At 42.5% G+C, this 20,734-nt stretch overlaps 1 protein-coding gene across 4 annotated transcripts in view; it reads right to left on the bottom strand.

Annotated features, from left to right (window-relative positions):
- Positions 1-820: 820 nt before the first annotated feature.
- NOL4 (nucleolar protein 4) overlaps positions 821-20,734 on the bottom strand; it is a 664,456-nt gene continuing 644,542 nt past the window's right edge. For all 4 annotated transcript variants that reach the window (XM_033934882.1, XM_033934883.1, XM_033934884.1 and 1 more), the window contains 2 exons: positions 10,540-10,720; positions 821-2,687 (listed from right to left, as the gene is read on the bottom strand). In XM_033934882.1, coding sequence (XP_033790773.1) covers positions 2,494-2,687; positions 10,540-10,720 — 375 coding nt within the window. In that variant the 3' untranslated portion in view covers positions 821-2,493. The remainder of the gene's footprint in view (positions 2,688-10,539; positions 10,721-20,734) is intronic.

Raw genomic sequence — 20,734 nt, 5'->3', positions numbered from 1 at the left:
ATTCCAGTCTCCTCTGAAAGCAACAGAGTCCTATGTTGTTTTTTTAACTGGCAAGTCATAAAAGTCTTAAAAATAGCCAACTATTTTTCCCTGGCTCATATGTTTTTTTTACAGTACAGACACTGTGAGTGTTGATTTTCCAGGGCAATAAAATGCCTCCAAACATGTTTTTTTCCCCCTTGAATCCCCCTCCCTGTATACTTGGCTGCTGCTGTGAAATCTTTTACATTATATTTAATTTTTTACATTCTGCACATACCTTGGAGAGTTGAATGTGGAATAAAAGCATTCCTAGAAATACATGTATTAAGAGATTAAACAATTATAATTTCAGACTTTAGACATCACAAATTTATGAAATAAAAATATTTTTTAAAGATTTCCAAAAGATCTTATAATTTGTCATTGATGTAATCTCAGTTGGTAAGGCATTCCAGATCTTAGCCACTTGATATGCAAAAAGTTAATGCAATCTCATTTTGTATCTCATCTAGTTTGGATTAGGAAACTGAAAAGATAAATGATATCTGATTGATCAGCTTCCACTGGGTAAAGACAGGCTTAATAGCTATCAAAAATCATTATAAGCAATTTAAACCTTATGCATGCTTCCATAGGAAGCCAATGGAGTTTGACAAATAATGGAGACATCCTATCAAACCTGCGCACAGTACAGTACATAATCTTGTCGCTGTGTTCTGTAGTAATTGTAGTTTTCTAAGCTGGCTTATTATTGGCATTGTGGCTCATATCATTGCAACATTACACAGTAGTGTGTTTGTACACATAAATCTGTTTATTAATCCAAACAAAACTGGAGGAAGTTATGCCAGCCCTCAAAATTGAAGATTTTCATTGAAAGTGGTGAACATTAGTTTGCGACACAAAGAGATGTCTGTTTATTAATGTAATGTACGGTCTTCAAAATACTCATATTTCAGTAGCTTTTTTCACATTAACCAACAGTATCACAAAAGTTCTTTTTTTACATAACTGTAAGCAACAATAATCCTAGAAACACTGAAAATAAAATAAAAGCAGAGCAATGTCCACAGTTACAGGAAAAAGTGCACATTACTTGGTCACAATCACAGTCAGTACTTGGAAAACTCTATATAACAAGTATATATAAAATATCACTGATGCCTTAAACTCATTGTCAAAAATTGAATTACATCATTTTTTTTTACATGAAATAAGGCAAATTCAGGAATGCACAAGGAATTTGATAGTCAACAAAAGCTAAACAACTGAACAGATTTTACAAAAAGCATGAACCAAAGTACATGTCTACACATACATAAAAATAAGCTTGCCTTAGTGCACAAAGAAAACACCATTAATGTGTATTCAGCATTAGAAAACAAGAAAGTTTGGGGAGAGAAAGAGGAAACAAATCAAGGTAGGAATTCAGTGTGAGTTGCAGCTGCATTGATTTACAGTTTTATACAGGTTTTTTTAGGCGAGTGGGCAGCAAAATTATACAAATCACACCAGAGGTGTGAAATGGCCTTTCCTGTAAGTACTTCTGTGAAATGAAAAATACACACAAGAGTGCAATTTTTCAGATTGTCACTTGCAACCTTTTAAACATTCAGTCATCTGCATCCACCCACTAAAGAGGGATCTATACAGAACATCAGCAGCAGTGTTTATGGAGTTGTATTTGCTATAGGAAACCAATTAGTCTTCTACGATATGTCTTTAAAACAGTCTTAATTACTAATAAACCTAGAATTCATTATGGTATGGGAACCAGAAACATCATGAGTAAAGGAAGAAAGCATGCTTCTTTTAGAAATAATCCCAGATGTAAAGTTTTCATAGGGCAGGAAATAGGGGCTTCCCCATCATCGTGTTTTTTTCTTATCTGTTTTTTTATTTTGCAGAAAGAATCTGGAATTTCAGGTTTGGGAGCAACTTAATATTGGCTCTTCAAAAAATTCTTTTAGGACAAGAGAAAAAAGTTGTCAAAGTAAAAATGAATAATATAAATGGAAAATAAAAGTTTTGTTGTTTTTATAAAAAAAGTTTTTCTAAAAAATTCACACATTTTAGTTGTATCCTGTAAGAACAGGAACTATTGGCAATGTTTTGCCATATACTGCAGTTTTAGGTCTATTGAGTCTGTAGAACATTTCACAAATATTGCACTTGAATCTTGAACCAATGTCGATACCACAGTATCTTCTGCTTCTTTCATGTACTAACATGATCAACTTTTAACCATCTACATCCACTTTGTTCCATATTTAAGCTGGCACACTATAATAAAAAATAAAAGGCTGGATACATAAGAGTACCTCAAATGCCAGGGGTCAAGGATCACTTCAAGCATCTGAGCACTTGACTTCATGGGTTAAGAACAGCATGGCATAAGAGTAATAAACTTTCATTTAAGACTGCAGCAATGTGAGATGGCTCTTCGGAGAAATCAGATCGTCACTAGTGGAATACCAGGATCAAACCAGGCTAGTCCAGAGGTCAGGCAGCTCAATTCTGCTGTAAAATAAGGTTTTCCAGTTCATCTGCTGAGCGCAGTAAAAATGCAGCAGATTCTCGATAGCCGGCAACTAACTGCCGCACTGCATTAACTTCTGTTGGGTTTAGCTGAGGTCGAGAGCTTGTACTACTGGAAGATCCAGAGGTGGTTGCTAACTGTCTTTTCATGCTGAGATCTGTTGGACCTAAAATGACAAATGGCAATAGTGAAAAGACCAGGATTTCCTGCACACAATAGGATCAAGTGGGGAAATATCAAGAAGGAATATTAAATACATGTACTACATTCAGTAGTTAGAGGTCTCTATATATAAGTCTCGTAGCAGCAATAGAGTCATTGAATGACTGGCATTAAATAGTTGATAATTTCTACTAAGGAAGCATAGTTGGCTGGCATTCAATTTTCAGCTAGTAAAGATAATGCATGCAAATGCTCCCTTGTATTTATTATCTTTGTATTTATTATCTCCTACAGCAACTGTTTATAGTACAATTACTCAATTGTTTTAAAAAATATAAAACACACACAATAAGAACCGGATTTATCTATCTAGGCAACTAACAATGGCATTTATTGCTGTTTAAATCTAAAGGTTACTGGAGATTGAAAAATGCAGCAATAACATATGCTGGACATTTTGTGTAGAGCTCTGATAGCTTTGTTGTACAAGAAATTCACTCTGTGGCTACTTCATAGCTTAACAATAAGATGGTCATCTTAGAAGTCGTATTCATGATTTAGATGTGCATAAACTGGCATTTAGATGTGTATATTGTTTATGTGTCTAACTCATGATTTTAGAAAACTGGGATATACACATCCAAAATTCAGATATGTGAGTTTAGCAAGAAGGTGTGCTCTAGGTGGGGCAATGGCAGGCGGAAAAAATATACATGCATTCCCAGTTTCACACAGGGGATGCATGTGTATGTCTGCTGACTTCAATGTTGGGACTGGAGTAGAGAAGTGGCCTAGTGGTTAGAGCAACTCCCTCAGTACCCTGACGTTGTGAATTAAATTCCCACTGCAGCTCCTTGTAACTCTGGGCAAGTCACTTAACACTTAATTACTCCAGGTACAAAATAAGTACCTGTCTAAACTATGTAAACCCTCTCGAGTAACAGGGGTCTAAGGAAGATGTTATTATGAATAATGATTAAATGGCAATAAATAATTAAAAAAAAAAAATTGTGTAAAGGCAACAAGAAGCTCTTTGGGATGTTACCAGTAGTATGCCTCAAGCTTCTGTTCGTGGGCCTGTTCTTTTTAACATTTTTTATAAGCGATATTGCTGAAGGGCTGTCAGGTAAGATGTGCCTCTTTGTGGATGATACCAAAACCTGCAATAGAGTAGACACCCCGGATGGTGTGAATAACATGAAGAAAGACCTAGCAAAGCTTGAAGAATGGTCTGAAATTTGGCAGCTAAAATTTTATGCTAAGAAATGCAAGGTCATTCATTTGAGCTGCAAAAACCTGAAGGAATGGTACAGTTTAGGGGGTGAAGAACTTATGTGCAGCATAGAAGAGCAGGACTTGGGTGTGATTGTATGTGATGATCATAAGGTGGCCAAACAGGTTGAAAAGGTGACAGCAAAAACTAGAAGGATGCTAGATTGCATAGGAAGCGGTATGACAATAGGAAAAAGAAGATATTGATGCCCCTGTATAAGACTCTGGTGAGACTTCATTTAGAATATTGTATGTAATTCTGGAGACCGTACCTTCAAAAAGATATAAAAAGGATAGAGTTGGTTCAGAGGAAGGCTACTAAAATGGTGAGTGGTCTTCGTCATAAGGCATAGGAAGACAACTGGAAGTCAGAGGGAAGTCCTGAGGTAAGAGGGGAAGCTTCCTACAAGATAGGATTGACTACCCACTTGTCCAGGAATTTAGTGGGATTGTACAAGAAGAATGAGTTAAATATGGACATAGAGGTAGAAAAATAAATTGAAGAAAGCTGAAAGGAAAAGAAGGAATGAAAAATCCTGGAAAGATGCTTAAGACAGAGGAAAGCAGAAATCAGAGAAGTGACCGGCCAGAAAACAAACGTAGAAAAAACTATTTTATTTTATAGGATAAAGTAGTGTGGTACTTGTGTTTATAAAGGTTAATAAATATAAATAGAAAATAGAATTAAGATGATATATTTTCATTGAACTAATTTTAATACATTTTTGACCAACTGTCAGAGACCAAAACCTCCTTTCTCAGGTCAGGATAGCGTACTGTCTTGACCTGGGGAAGGAGGTGTTGGCCATTGAGAGCTAACTGAAATATGTTTTAATTCCTTTCAATAAAATATCATCTTATTTTCAATTTTTTTAATTTATATTTGTAATTCTTAATTTGTAATGTACAGTGTGTTATAATACCATCAGGGTAATGTAATGGAAAATGTTTGCTCACATAGAAAAAAAATTTGCTCACATGAACTCAATCTTTTTGTATTTTATTATGTATGAAATGTGATCTGCTTTGTATAAAAGTAGAATATAAATAAACTGTAAACACTGGCTAGGAGCTAAAGGGAGTGTGGTGGGAGGGGAGAGTTTGGGAGATCGCAAGAAGAAGGTGGCCATGGATAAATGGAATGTGAAGGAGGTTTGGATGAGAAAGTAGGTCATTGAGGCAGGAAAAGTGAGAACACACTGAGAGAAGTGGAGCAGGAATGAATGAGGGGGCAAGAGGAAGGATGAGAACAGAAGAAAGTAAGTGTGGAGGGGTGGCTGTGAAAACTGAGAAAAAGCAGCCTGGTCAAAGGAAGTTGCAGTAATGATGAGAAAGGGGGGTGGATAATCTTCTGATGAGACCACCATCATTCTTTGGTATGTGGAAGGGCTTATGTTTGGGTCCTTCTTCCTACTTGGGAGGCTGAATCCCCTTTCTTTCCCCAGGATAGTCTTATCTTTCTGAGGACTGGCATTGGGCTTCTGGTGAAAGAGAGGGTATTCCATTTCCTTGCTGGAAAGAGGATGAATGGTGAGAGAGAAGGGTAAGCAATCTTATGTTTATTTAAGTATTTTTCTGTCCCTGGAAGGCTTACAATTAGAGAATGATATGGGAATTTTCCCTGTCCCCACTGGATCTCTCTATCCCTGTCCGCCTGAGCTTTGTCCCTGTCTCATTCCTGCAAGCAGTATCCTCATCTGCACATGCTTCAAACACTTTAAAATCATAAGTGTTTGAGGCTTGTGCAGTTAAGGCAGAGTTTGCAGGGATGGCATGGGGATATTGAGATCCTGCACAAATTTGTCCCCATGTCATTCTCTCTCTCTCTTTTTTTTTGTTTATTGAATTTACAAATAATGTACAAAATAATGTTAGATAGATTGTGAACCCACCGGGACAGATAGGGAAAATGCTTGAGTACCTGATTGTAAAAACCGCTTAGATAACCTTGATAGGCGGTATATAAAATCCTAATAAACTTGAAACTTAAGAAGGAAAAATCAAAATGAGGTGTATTTAAACATAAGTAGCAAAAAGAAATATCTTCCTTAGACCACAATAAGTCCAACTAGAGAAAGGAATCAAAAATGGTGAAGAGAACCCTCTAAGACAAACATACAGGTATTGGCTTAACAGAAAATTCCAAGAGTTTACATTGCTGTGTTATAAATACTAAACTCCCCCTGTTGACAATTTCTTCATATCTATGAAAACATGTAGTTGTTCAGGTGAAAAGAAAACCATACTTTGACCCCAAATACTTAATAATGCACTTACAGGGGTAAGCCAAAAGAAAACTACCACCTAGATTTACAACTTCAACTCTCATAGCAAGAAATAATTTCCTGCACTCTTGGGTCTGTCTAGTAACATCTGGGTAAATCCAAACTTTTTTCCCCAAGAATAGTACTTGAGGGTTACGAAAGTATTGTCTAAGTAAAGCAGACATGTCCTGCTCAAAAATAAAGGAAACAATTAACGTAGCATGCTCTGAGGCCTCAGTTATTGAGGTCTCAAGGAAATCTGTAAGATTTCAAACAGGTTCTGATAGATTCTGGACAACTTCTTCCGGTGTGGCTCCCATGACCTTTTTTACAGGAATATAGTAAATATGATTGACTGGTGGAATACAGTCAGAGGAATAGTTGAAAATTTCAGTCAAAAATTTTCTAAACATTTCCATGATTCCTAATGATTTTGGAAAATTTAACAAACAAGCGTTGAGCCTGCGATTATAATTTTCCAATTGTTCTATTAAGAAGAATTTTATCTGATCTTGAGGATAAAGATTGGAGATCTTCAACTTTTTCTTTTACCTGCTTAACCTCTGAAGTTAATTGCTGCTTAGTTCCTTCAAATTTTTCAGATAAGGAATTAACAGTACTCACAAGCGTTGTTAGTTCCTGAGAAGATTTATCAACTGAAGAGTTGAGCTTCAAGAGAGCATTCCATATGCTCTCTAGTATAACCTTCGGAGATGATCCTACTGGGGAGAAGATAACCACCTTTCCTTCCAAATCCCGTTGGTCAACCAGGACTTCCACTGCTTCTGCCCCTGCAATTCGGGTCTCCCTCGCGAGAGAAAGTTTGCGGGGCTCCTCAACTCAGCTGCAGGGTAGTCTGGGTATGGTGGAGGCAGAGCTGCCGGAGGGAAGAGAGAAATCTCCCAGTCTGATACCTCGGCTCCTCTTCCTCCCGAGGAAACGTCAGACATCCCTCTGACATTTGGTCTGGAACTCCCAAGTATGGTTGTGAAGTCCAAATAGAGCGTTGAGTAGGGGTTGAAGTCTGGAGTGCAGGGGAATCGGTCCGGATCGTCCCCTTACGCTTCGAATTCGGCATTAGAATTTTTAAGAACAAAATTAGACTGCTCTGTAGATTGTGGCCAGATATAGTAGAGAATGACATGGGGAGGGAGAAAGGAAATACAAGATGGTGGCAGCCGTCCTGGGGAACTAGTGATACATTACAGTAGTCTAGTCTGTTTTTTTATGTTATATGTTTTTTATTCAAATTTGATATACCGCTGAATCTTACAGAGTTCTCAGCAGTTTATATATCTTTTAGAGGTACTTCAAGCATTTTCCCTATCTGTCCTGGTGGGCTCACAATCTATCTAATGTACCTATGGCAGTGGAGGATTAAGTGACTTGCCCGCAGTCACAGGGAGCAGTGCAGGGTTTTGAACCTACAACCTCAGGGTTGCTCTAACCACTGCACCACACTCTCCTCCAAAGTCAAGATAGGATTAGGGATTACCCTAAGATTCAAAGTATTTTCTGATGGATCTTAGCTTTTTCATCACATGGAAAGATTGTTTTGTTATTGATTATATGTGGCGCTTCATGGATAGGTTGTTATCAATTTGTACTCCTAAATACAAGATTGTAGTTCTAATGTAATCCTTGGATAGTAGTGTGGGTCAGTTAAGGGTCCTAGCCAAAGGAATTTGATTTTGTTCTTATTTAGTTTGAGGTGGTAGGTTAAGGTCCAGTTTTCTATGATGTGGACATATTTTTTGACAGTGGTGAGGGTGTTGGCTAATGCTGCCATTACAGATAGGATAATCGTTATGTTGTTTGTAGAGGTAAAATATTTCATTCATGTGATTTCTAGGTTAGTTCCCAAGCACTGCAATATTGAAGTCAATGTTCTTTGTATAATTGCTGATATTTCTGAAATACCTACATTATCTCATCCGAATCATGTGTTCCTCATATTTTAATCTTAATCATACATTTCTTTACCTTAACTGGGAGGAACTGCCTGGTGCATTCACACAAGCTTTTTTTGGTAAGCACAACTCTTATTTGCATGCACCAGGCAAACCTGAAGTTGAAGTACACATTAGCGCCTGTTTTCTGCACCTTTAAATATAAATTTTTCAATTTTTTATTTTAACTTGGAAGGAAACAGAAGCCAATATGTGCTTTCACTTTTGGATTGCTCTTACTTATACACATATTCATCTCTCATGGGCTTCCATCTGCTTCCAAGTTAAATAAAAACAGGAAGACTTCAAATATAGAATTGTGGGAAATCCTCTCTTCAAACACCCTAATGACTGCTCTGATAAGGGCAGCTTCGTTTTGTGCACTGTTCTCTGAGCATTGAGAGTGAATAGAACATGACCTAACTAACATCTGTTTGATTATATTTGCATGATATTTGTGCTAATCTTTGATGCGCACATTGTCTCCCATGCTAGAGTCCTCTGAGCATTCTGCACTCTAGCGCTGGCGTTAGGTTTTGAGTATTGTCTCATGAGACACCTTTTCAGCAAAGTATGTTGTGGTGATTCTAAATATTTTCAGGGCAATTCTATAAACTGGCACCTAGAGATATGACCATTTACGTGTGTCAAAGGCGCCATTAATACTGACAGTTAGTTAGGCACCTTTGTGCAGTAAGTGCTATTCTATATAGTAACATCCAATTACAAGGGGGCACACACACAGGCCATGGCCATGTCTCCCAGTTACACATGTAGTTTATAGAATACTATAAATTATGAACATCACTTGGCATACTTAGGCACGCTAACTTATGTTTGCCAGTCACATGATATAAGAGGACATGTCTATACATGGCCACAGCAATGCTGTCATTATGCTAGTGTTCTATAACAGAAGTTTGGCACCAAGATGCTGTTATAGAATTGGCCCTAACCGCACAACATTGAAGCACCTAAATATGAGGTGTCAATTCATAGAATAATCCTGTTTATGCTTAATAGTGACATTTTGTTTCTGTTTCTTAAAGTGTACAGTACTTACTGTATATACTCGAATATAAACCGGGATTTTTGGGCCAAAAATTGGCCCAAAAATGGGGCTCCTGGTTTATATTTGGGTCATCCCACAGTGACCTCCCAAAACCTTCCCAGACTTCCTGCAGGCCTTTCTTAGGCCGGGACAGGAGGGATCCCTCCCGTCTCATGCCCTGGCCGATACTAACAATTACCACCCTCCCTCCTTCCCTCCCTTGTGTACCTGCTGGTTCCCTGGTGGTATCCTGCACTGAAATCCTCCAGAAGATTGTAAGTAGCCAGCGGCGCACCCAGGCCGGCACGCAGCAGCAAGCTTTTCATGCTGCTGGCCGGCCCTGCACCGCTCCTTGACAGGCTGCCGCAAGTTCTCACCGGATTTGCGTTCTCGCGGCAGCTTATCAAGGAGCGGTGCAGGGCAGGCCGGCAGCACAAAAAGCTCGCTGCTGTGTATTAGCCTTGGTTCACCGCTGGCTACTTTCATTTACAATCTTCTGGAGGATTTAAGCGCGAGATACACGCTGGATCACCAGAGAATCAACAGGTACACAAGGGAGGGAAAGAGGGAGGGTAGTAATTGTTAGTATCGGCCGGGGCAGGAGACAGGAGGGATCCTTCCTGTCCTATTCTACCACTAGGTGGTTTAAGTTAATGGGAAAGGTTAATCTGCTGGCTGGGTTAGAGGGCAGAGGGGAGTACGGAACAATCAAGCCATTGTGACATCACTGATGAGACTGGTTCTTTTAAGGGAGCAGAGGGTACAGGGAAGGAATGTGGGACAGTGTTCAGAGCCTGGCAGGGAAGGGGGCTTAGTTCACAGCCTGGTAGGGAATGGGACTGAGTGCAGGGCAGGGAGGGAAGGGCGCTGAGTGCAAAACTTGTCAGGGAGGAGGGCTGAGTGCAGAACCTTGCAGAGCATGGCACTAGATATTAAGCCACCGACATATTCGAGTCAACCATTTTTCCTCCTTTTTGGGGGGAAAATGGGGGTCTCGATTTATATTCGGATCGACTTATATTCGAGTATATATAGTATACTTTAAATGACGGTACATTTATTGCTTTTAAACTTTATTTCAGCCTCTTATTTGAAAACCATTTTTCTCTCCTGAGTACTTATTGAATTCCTTTGAAAACTGCTGTAACTGGACCAAACATGGCTATCTGAGACTAAATGAGAGTTTTAGGCACATAGCTCAGATGAACTAAACCACTGTTACATTGCTTTCGTTACAAGTATTTCTAATAGTCTCAAAACAAAACACACACATGTACTCACATACTTTTTTTAGAAATACAAATTTCAAATGAAACTCACCACTGTTAGAAGCATCTGCCAGATTTAGCAGACCTCCTCCTAGCCCTCTGTAACTATGGTAACTGTAGGTCCCGTTTCCATTGATGTACAACACCTCCTGTGTGCTGGATACAGCTGCTGTTGAATAAGTGACCTGGGCTGGCTCCTGTTTATACTGTGCATCAGCTGATGAGGCCTCATCCTGAGAAGACAGGGTTTCATTATAAGGTGTCAAAATCCACTGAGAAGTTCACCTTTGAGGAGAATCTCCAATGTATAGCAAAATTTATTTACATTTGCTAACTTATAAATCTGCAAGATTTGTTTCTGAACCAATCTTGCGAACATTAAACAAGATCAGGCATGTTTTTAATGGATGGATTAACAAATAAAAATGATTCATAGCAATAATAAAAAACAGTAATTTTCTACATGCCCTTCGGTCACCTGTCTATTTTGAAGCAATAGCAGAATAAGCAGAACATGTCTGAGATTAACTTAACCCTTCAATGCCAGCCTCTAATGCTTAAAGCAGCCTCTAATCCAGTCCCTGGGACACACCCAGTCATTCAAGTTTTCAGAATATCCATAATGAATATGCATAAGACATATCTGCAGACAATAAAAGCAGTGCATGGAAATCTCTCATGCATATGCTTACTAAGGACCAAGTTGAGAACCACTTGGCAAACCCTGAAGCAGCCGTTGGTGAAACTGAGACTCTCTGTTGGATTGCAGCTAAATACTTTTCAGATGGATTAAGTTCATTATCATAATGTGAAATTAAACATTTGTTTTTATTTGTTAAAAAAGCAGTGAACCCTGAAGACTGATAAGAGTGAAGAGATAGAACATTTTTTGATAGTATATGAGATTACAGTTACATAGAAACATAGAAATAGACGGCAGATAAGGGCCACGGCCCATTTAGTCTGCCCACCCCAATGACCCTCCCCTACCTTTCTCTGTGAATAGATCCCATGTGTCTATCCCATTTGGCCTTAAAATCAGGCACGCTGCTGGCCTCAATAACCTGAAGTAGAAGACTATTCCAGCGATCAACCACCCTTTCAGTGAAAAAGAATTTCCTGGTGTCTCCGTGCAGTTTCCCGCCCCTGATTTTCCACGGATGCCCCCTTGTTGCCGCGGGACCCTTGAAAAAGAAGATATCTTCTTCCACCTCGATGCGGCCCGTGAGATACTTGAATGTCTCGATCATATCACCCCTCTCTCTGCATTCCTCGAGTGAGTACAGCAGCAACTTATCCAGCCGTTCCTCGTACGGGAGATCCTTGAGTCTCGAGACCATCTGGGTGGCCATTCTCTGGACCGACTCCAGTCTTAGCACATCCTTACGGTAATGCGGCCTCCAGAATTGCACACAGTATTCCAGGTGGGGCCTCACCATGGATCTATACAATGGCATAATGACTTCAGGCTGACGAAACTCCTGCGTATGCAACCTATGATTTGCCTTGCCTTGGATGAAGCTTGTTCCACTTGATTGGCAGTCTTCATGAAGACAAACAGCACAGTTACTTACCGTAACAGGTGTTATCCAGGGACAGCAGGCAGATATTCTCTACATGTGGGTGACGTCACCGACGGAGTCCCCTAGCGGACGTTTTCGCAAGCAGACTTGCTCAAAGACTTTCAGGCTTGCGCTTGGCCCGCGCATGCGCGCGTGTCCCTCCTGTCCTGCCTAGGGCATGCGTCTCCTCAGCATGTCCTCAGTTCAGATAGCAAGCAAAGAAGCCAACCACAGGGAGGTGGGTGGGTTGCGAGAATATCTGCCTGCTGTCCCTGGATAACACCTGTTACGGTAAGTAACTGTGCTTTATCCCAGGACAAGCAGGCAGCATATTCTCTACATGTGGGTGACCTCCAAGTTAACTAGAATAGGATGGAGGGAAAGCTGGCAATTCAGGAGAATAGATGCTGCAAAACAGATTGGCCAAAGCGGCCATCACGCCTGGAGAACGCATCCAGATAGTAATGCGAGGTGAACGTATGAACCGAGGACCAAGTGGCAGCTTTACAGATTTTCTCAATGGGAGTCGAGCAGAAGAAAGCAACAGATGCTGCCATCGCTCTGACCTTGTGGTCCGTGACTCGATCTGGAAAGGAGAGACCAGCCTGAGCGTAACAGAAAGAGATACAAGTGGCCAACCAGTTAGAAATGGTCCGCTTAGAAACAGAGCGACCCAAACGATTGGGATCGAAAGAGATGAACAGCTGGGGAGCCGTACGGTGAGGAGTGGTGCGCTTCAAGTAGAAGGCCAGTGCACGCTTAAAATCAAGAGAATGCAGAGCCACCTCACCAGGGTGAGAATGGGGCTTTAGAAAAAACACAGGAAGAACAATGGATTGGTTGATGTGAAACAATCTTGGGCATGAATTTAGGATGGGTACGGAGGACCACCTTATCATGATGGAAGATAGTGAAAGGTGGGTCCGCAACCAAGGCTTGAAGCTCACTGACCCGACGGGCAGAAGTGAGAGCAATAAGGAACACAACCTTCCAAGTAAGATACTTCAAGTGAGCCCGTGCCAGCGGCTCGAACGGAGGTTTCATCAATTGTGCAAGGACCACGTTTAGATCCCAAATCCTGGAGGAAGTTTAAGGGGCGGATGAATGTGGAAAAGTCCTTTCATGAAGCGGGAGACCACAGGATGAACAGAGATAAGCTTCCCGTAAATCGGCTGATGAAAAGCAGCAATGGCACCAAGGTGGACTCGAACCGAAGAGGACCGGAGTCCAGCGCCAGACAAGTGTAACAGATAATCCAGGACAGCAGATAAGGAGGCAGATAGAGGCTCCAGCTGTCGAGCAGCACACCAGGAAGAAAAACGGGTCCACTTCTGATGGTAACATTGGCGAGTGGACTCCTTCTGAGACACTTCCAGGACATCCAGGACAGGCTGGGAGAGCTGGAACGAGGGTATTAAGTCTCAAGGAACCATGCCGTTAAGGGCAGAGACTGGAGGTTGGGATGAAGCAGAGAACCCTGACTCTGCATAAGTAGAGAAGGAAATAGAGGCAGAAGAAGAGGCTCCCTGGTACTGAGTTGCAACAGAAGGGAGAACCAAGGTTGCCGGGGCCACCGAGGAGCTACCAGAATCATGGTGGCATGTGAAGACTTGAGCTTGACGAGAGTCTTCAGAATCAGAGGGAATGGAGGGAACGCATATAGGAAAGCTTTCGTCCAATCGAGAAGGAAAGCATCCGCCTCGATCCTGAGAGGGGTGTAAATCCTGGAGCAGAAGCAGGGCAACTTGTGATTGAGGGGGGACGAGAACAGATCGATGTCCAGAGTCCCCCAACGAGCAAACACCTGACGCAGGGTTACGGAGTGCAGAGACCACTCGTGAGGCTGCAGAAGACGATTCAACTTGTCTGCCAGGCAGTTCCACTGGCCCTGAATGTAGACAGCTCGAATGAATATGTTGCAGCGGAAGGCCCAATCCCAGAGCCGCATTGCCTCCTGTCACAGGGACTGGGACCCCGTGCCCCCCTGTTTGTTGATATAATACATAGCGACCTGGTTGTCCGTGCAAACCAGCACCACCCGTTCGTGAAGCAGATGATGAAAAGCTTTCAGAGCGAGGAAAATTGCTCGAAGCTCCAAAAGAATGATGTGACAAAGACGATCGGCACGGGACCAAAGACCCTGGGTGCGCAGACTGTCCAGATGAGCACAAGCATAGGTCGACGAGTCCGTCGTGAGGACCTTCTGCGGAGGAGGAGCATGGAACGGAAAACCTCTGGAAAGATTGGAAGAGAGCATCCACCAATGGAGAGACTTCCTCAACAAAGGAGTCACGACGATGCGTCAAGAGAGAGGATCCCGAACCTGGTTCCACTGGGACGGCAGAGTCCATTGAGGAATACAGAGGTGAAGTCTGGCAAAAGGAGTCACATGAACCGTGGAGGCCATATGACCTAGAAGTATCATCATGAGCCGAGCCGGCGCTGAGTGCAGATGGGTCACCATGCGGCACAACCTGATAAGGGCCTTCTGACGAGGCTGAGGCAAGAAGGAGCGGAGGTGCACCGTGTCCAGGACCACTCCGATGAACTATGAAATGTCCCACACTAAAACTGCCATGATGAAAGGGCTGTGCTAAGTGACTGTAATTAAAGGGCCACACTGAACTGGCTGCGTTGGATCATCCTACACCTCATTGCCCAACTCCTGGAGTCGCTGTCAAAGCTAACTCCAGCCCGTCCCAATCTGTTTTGCTATATACTGAACACAGTCCATATATGTCCATCCAGAATTGGCTTTGCTTCTCCGTTGCTGGGGCTTCGATTTAAGCACTGTTCCTGCACATCATAAATGAAGTTATAGTTCTTGATCTGTTAAGTTTTGTGTCGATACTATTTTCTTTCTATTTAAGGATCCTTTTTATCTATATCATGCATTTTTTAACTCTGTCACTGTTTTTGCCTCCACCAGGGAGGGCATTCACCACCCTCTCCATGTAAAAGTATTTCCTGACATTACTCCTAAGTCTACCACCCCACAACCTCATATTATTATGTCATCTAGTTTTATCGTTTTTCTGTCTCTTGAAAATATTTATTTGTAGATTAATATCATTCAAGTATTTAAACATCTGAATTATATCACCTCTATTCCTACTTTCCTCTAGGGTATTTTCAGGTATTCAAGCCGCTTCTCATACATCTCTCAGTGCAATAGCAATATCATTTTTGTCGTCTTTCTCTGGACCACTTCAAGTCTTCTTACATCCTTTGCAAAATGCGGCCTCCACAACTGAACACAATATTCCAAGTGGGGCCTTACCAATGACTTGTATAGGGACATTAACACCTCATTTTTTCCGCTGGCAATTCCTCTCTCTATACAGCCCAGCATCCTTCTGGCTACTGACATCACCTTGTCACATTGTTTTGCAGCCTTGAGATCCTCCAACACTATCATGCTAAAGTCCCTCTCCCAATCAGTGTATATCAGCTTCTCACCCCCTAGCATATTTATCTATTTATTTATTCAGTTTTCTATATTGTTTATAGTTTATTATTTATATCCCACCTTTCCCAAAGTGGGTCACAACAAAGTACAAACATAGTCACAATAACATACATGACAACCATCATAAAACATAACAATAATATCAAACCTCCTAAAAATCACTATAGGCTACCAGCGCCCCCACATGCACATACACTTCAGGTCCCATATTTCATCCTGCAGAAAAGATGTTTTTTAAACATTTTCTTGAAGGTACTCAAATTTGTTTGATGTCATGTGTATCCTGGGAGTTTATTCCACTCTTGAGGACCCACACAAGAAAACATACTAGTTCTAGATACAGTCAACTGCAATTGTTTCACAGCTGGAATACACAAATCAGTGTGAGTATTAGAACGCAATACTGTAACTAGTAATTTATAAAGAATTTGATATTCCAATTTCAACCAATATAAAGATACATAGCATTCCGTCACATGATCACACTTATATAGTCTAAACAGAGTTTGAACAATCGAGTTCTGAGCAACCTGCAGCACACACGATGATGCAGGTATACCCAGAAACACCAAGTTACAGTAGTCAATACATAGCAACACCACACTCTGCAAAACAGTCTTAAACATGGTGCCTGTCAAATATGATCAAAAATTGCTCAGCAACCACAACTTAAAATATATTTTTTTCCACCACTGCACATACATACCCTCTAAACATCAGACAAGAATCCACCAACACCCCTAGATATTTTACCTCGTTAGATATTACAACAGTTGTATCCAGTAAATCTATTTTATTGGGAAAACCATTTTCAACAGAATGAACAAAACACATAAGGTTGGGAAGGCCTCACTGGGAGTCCCTGTCTGCCCTTCCCCCCTACCTCCCCCATTCAGAGTCGACACCATAGTTAACTTTCCGCTAGGAAGTTTATTATTTATGGCCGCAGCATGGTTACAATGCAATAACATTAGACATAATCAACATTTATGTTTATAAATTACATTGAGATAACAAAAATAATAACCATAACAAAGCCATGGGGCCAGACAATCTGCACCCAAGAGTGCTCAGAGAGCTATGCGATGTCTTGGCGGAACCGTTAGCCATGCTCTTCAATCTCTCCCTAAGTACGGGGAGAGTCCCCCTGGACTGGAAAACTGCCATCGTTGTTCCTCTGCACAAAAAGGGTTGCAGAGCGGAGGCTGCAAATTACAGACCAGTAAGTCTCACTTCAATAGTGTGTAAACTCATGGAAACTCTACTTAAAGGGAAATTAGACACGATATTGGATGAGGGGAATCTGAGGGATCCCTGTTAACATGGATTCACTAGGGGCAGGTCATGCCAATCCAATCTTATCAGCTTCTTTGACTGGGTGACAGGAAAGCTAGACTCGGGAGAATCTCTGGACATAGTGTACTTGGATTTCAGTAAAGCGTTTGACAGTGTCCCACACCGTAGACTATTAAACAAGATGAAATCGATGGGGTTAGGTGAGAAGCTAACGGCATGGGTCAATGATTGGCTGAGTGGAAGACTTCAGAGGGTGGTGGTCAATGGCACCCTCTCTAAGACATCGGAGGTGACTAGCGGAGTGCCACAGGGCTCAGTCCTGGGACCATCCCTTTTTAACATATTTATAAGGGACTTGACCCGAGGGCTTCAGGGAAAAGTAGCGCTGTTTGCCGACGACGCCAAACTGTGTAATATAGTAAGTGAAAGCGATCTCACGGATGGTATGACGCAAGATCTGATCAAGTTGGAAAACTGGTCCTCGACATGGCAGCTGGGCTTCAACGCAAAGAAGTGTAAGGTGATGCATCTCGGCAGCAGAAATCCATGCAGAACATACACCTTGAATGGAGAAACACTAGCTATGACTTCAGAAGAACGGGACTTGGGAGTAATCATCAGTGCAGACATGAAAGCTGCCAAACAGGTAGAGAAGGCCTCATCCAAGGCAAGGCGACTGATGGGATGTATCAATAGAAGCTTCGTCAGCCGTAAACCTGAAGTCATAATGCCACTGTACAGAACCATGGTGAGACCTCATCTGGAGTACTGTGTGCAATTCTGGAGGCCACATTACCGTAAAGATGTACTTCGAGCTGAGTCGGTCCAGCGAATGGCCACTAGGATGGTCTCCGGACTCAAGGGTCTCTCATATGAGGAAAGACTGGGCAAGTTGCAGCTCTACTCTCTAGAGGAGCGCAGGGAGAGGGGTGACATGATTGAGACATTTAAGTACGTCACAGGTCGTGTCGAGGTGGAAAACGACATATTCTTTCCTAAGGGACCTTCAGTCACAAGGGGGCACCCGCTCAAACTCAGAGGAGGGAGATTTGGTGGTGACACCAGGAAGTATTTCTTTACAGAAAGGGTAGTGGATCACTGGAACAAACTACTGGTGCAGGTGATCAAGGCCACTAGCGTGCTTGACTTTAAGAATAAATGGGACATCCACGTGGGATCTCTACGTGGGTCAAGCAGCACTCTGACTTAATGGGGTGGGACAGTAGAGTGGGCAGACTTGATGGGCTATAGCCCTTTTCTGCCGTCATCTTTCTATGTTTCTATGTTTCTAACAGTAAAAATACTGTACTTCAACTCATCCTAACTTTTACTAAACTCACCCTCAGGGGCGGGGTCTACCACCCTACCAAGCGGGGTCCAAGCTGGGGGTCCATCAGTATTGCCTATAAGTAGGCACCGCCGTTCAAGTGAATGCTCTACTTCCACTTGGCCTGAGCCACCGTCCAAGCATCCCAGGCCCCGTTGGCTGTCCCCCCCGATCGCCATCCAAGCGATTGGGGTAGCGATGGTCCATCCTCTGCTTGCCCTCCGTCCAAGAGGGGTGTCTCATCCATGAGGGGGTAGGAGCCCTCACTTTAGAGCGGCAAATCCTACTCCCCTCCCAGCTGTTCCCCCTCCCCGCTTGTGTTGGGTTCCCCCCCCTTTTCTTCAGCACTATCCCTTCCATCTGCGACTACCATTGTTCCTCAAGTTTGGGTACGGGTGGGAGGGAGTAGGCTCTCCCAGGCGCGCCGAAAGGAATGGCTGCGCTGGGAGAGTCCGTTTTAAAACCTCCCGCTGCCCCTCCCCTCCTCCTATCTCTACCTGTCCCCTTCTTTCCCTTCCTACCTTATCTTTCCCTGGAGCCCCCCTATCTTATGCTCCGCCCTACCCTATTCGCTCCGGGCTTCTCTTCTCATCTTTAGCTAACATGTCAATTAGAACCGGGCAAGTACCAGATGACTGGAGGATTGCAAATGTCATCCCAATTTTCAAAAAAGGATCAAGAGGTGAACCAGGAAACTACAGACCGGTGAGTCTCACATCGGTTCCTGGGAAGATAATCGAAGCACTAATTAAAGACCGCATTGTACAACACTTGGAAAAGCACAACCTAATGAAAGCTAGTCAACACGGCTTCAGGAAAGGGAGGTCATGTTTGACAAATTTACTTCAATTTTTTGAGAAGGTTAACAAGCAAATAGATAGTGGAGATCCAGTGGACATAATTTACTTGGACTTCCAAAAAGCGTTTGACAAGGTTCTGCACGCAAGACTTATGAGTAAACTATTAAGTCATGGAATAGGAGGAGAAGTGCACGGATGGATCGGAAATTGGTTAGAGAACAGAACGCAGAGGGTAACCATAAATGGGAAATTCTCGGAATGGGAAAAGGTGTCCAGCGGCGTGCCCCAGGGCTCGTTTCTTGATCCCATTTTATTCAATATTTTTATAAATGACCTGGAAGAGGAAACATCTTGTAATATAATCAAGTTTGCGGATGATACAAAACCATGTCGGGCGGTTGGCTCTCAAAGGGACTGTGAGGATCTTCAGAAAGATCTAAATCAGCTGGAAACGTGGGCAATAAAGTGGCAGATGAATTTTAACATAGACAAATGCAAGGTGATGCATGTGGGAAAGAAAAACAAAGAACATTAATACAAGATGTCGGGGGTGACATTAGCCAAATGCGAACAAGAAAGGGATTTGGGGGTGCTGATAGACAGAACCCTAAAGCCATCGGCTCAATGTGCGGCGGCGGCGAAGAAAGCAAATAGGATGTTAGGCATGATTAAGAAGGGGATCACGAGTAGGTCGGAAGATGTTATAATGCCACTTTACAGAACAATGGTCAGACCACACTTAGAATACTGTGTCCAACACTGGTCTCCATACCTTAAGAAGGATAAAATTCTGTTGGAGAGGGTACAGAGGCGAGCCATGAAACTAGTCAAAGGCATGGAGAATTTAAGCTACATGGAACGCCTCGGAAAACTGGGACTGTTCACCCTCGAAAAGAGAAGACTGCGTGGGGATCTAATAGAGACTTTTAAAATATTAAAGGGATTTGATCAAATTGACCAGGAAGCAGCATTACTGACATTTTCAGATGTGACGCGGACAAGAGGTCATAGCCTAAAACTAAATGGCGGCAGGTTCAGGACAAATGTCAGGAAGTTCTGTTTCACACAAAGAGTGGTGGGCGCTTGGAATGCTCTCCTGGAGGAGGTGGTGGCAGAAAATACTGTGCTGGGTTTCAAACGCAAGTTGGATGCACACCTTCTTGCAGATCATATTGAGGGATACGGGAAATCCGGGTCTCCAAAAAGGAGAACCTAAATGGGCCTCCGCGTGTGCGGATCTCCGGACTAGATGGACCTTGGTCTGATCCGGTGAAGACGTTTCTTATGTTCTTATGTTCTTAAGGTTGGGAAGGTCTCAGCAGGAGTCCCTGACTGCCCTTCCCCCCTATTCAGAGTCGACACCATAGTTAACTTTCTGCTAGGAAGTTTATTATTTATGGCCGCAGCATGGTTACAATGCAATAACATTAGACATAATCAACATTTACGTTTATAAATAACAATGAGATAACAATAACAAAAATAATAACCATAACAACAATAACTTGTCAAAATACTGTACTTCAACTAATCCTAACTTTTACTAACCTCACCCTCAGGGGAGGGGTCTACCACCCTACCAAGCGGGGTCCAAGCTGAGGGTCCATCAGCACTGCCTATAAGTAGGCACCGCTGTTCATGCGAATGCTCTACTTCCACTTGGCCCAAGCTGCCGTCCAAGCATTCCGGGCCCCATTGGCTGTCCACCCCGATTGCCGTCCAAGCGAATGGAGTAGCGATGGTCCATCCTCTGCTTGCCCTCCGTCCAAGAGGGGTCTCTCAACCATGAGGGG

The sequence above is a fragment of the Geotrypetes seraphini genome, chromosome 2, assembly GCF_902459505.1.
Source record: "Geotrypetes seraphini chromosome 2, aGeoSer1.1, whole genome shotgun sequence".
NCBI classification, from domain to species: Eukaryota; Metazoa; Chordata; class Amphibia; order Gymnophiona; family Dermophiidae; genus Geotrypetes; species Geotrypetes seraphini.
Note: the sequence above shows the minus strand (reverse complement) of the source record. Positions and strands in the feature narration are given on the sequence as shown.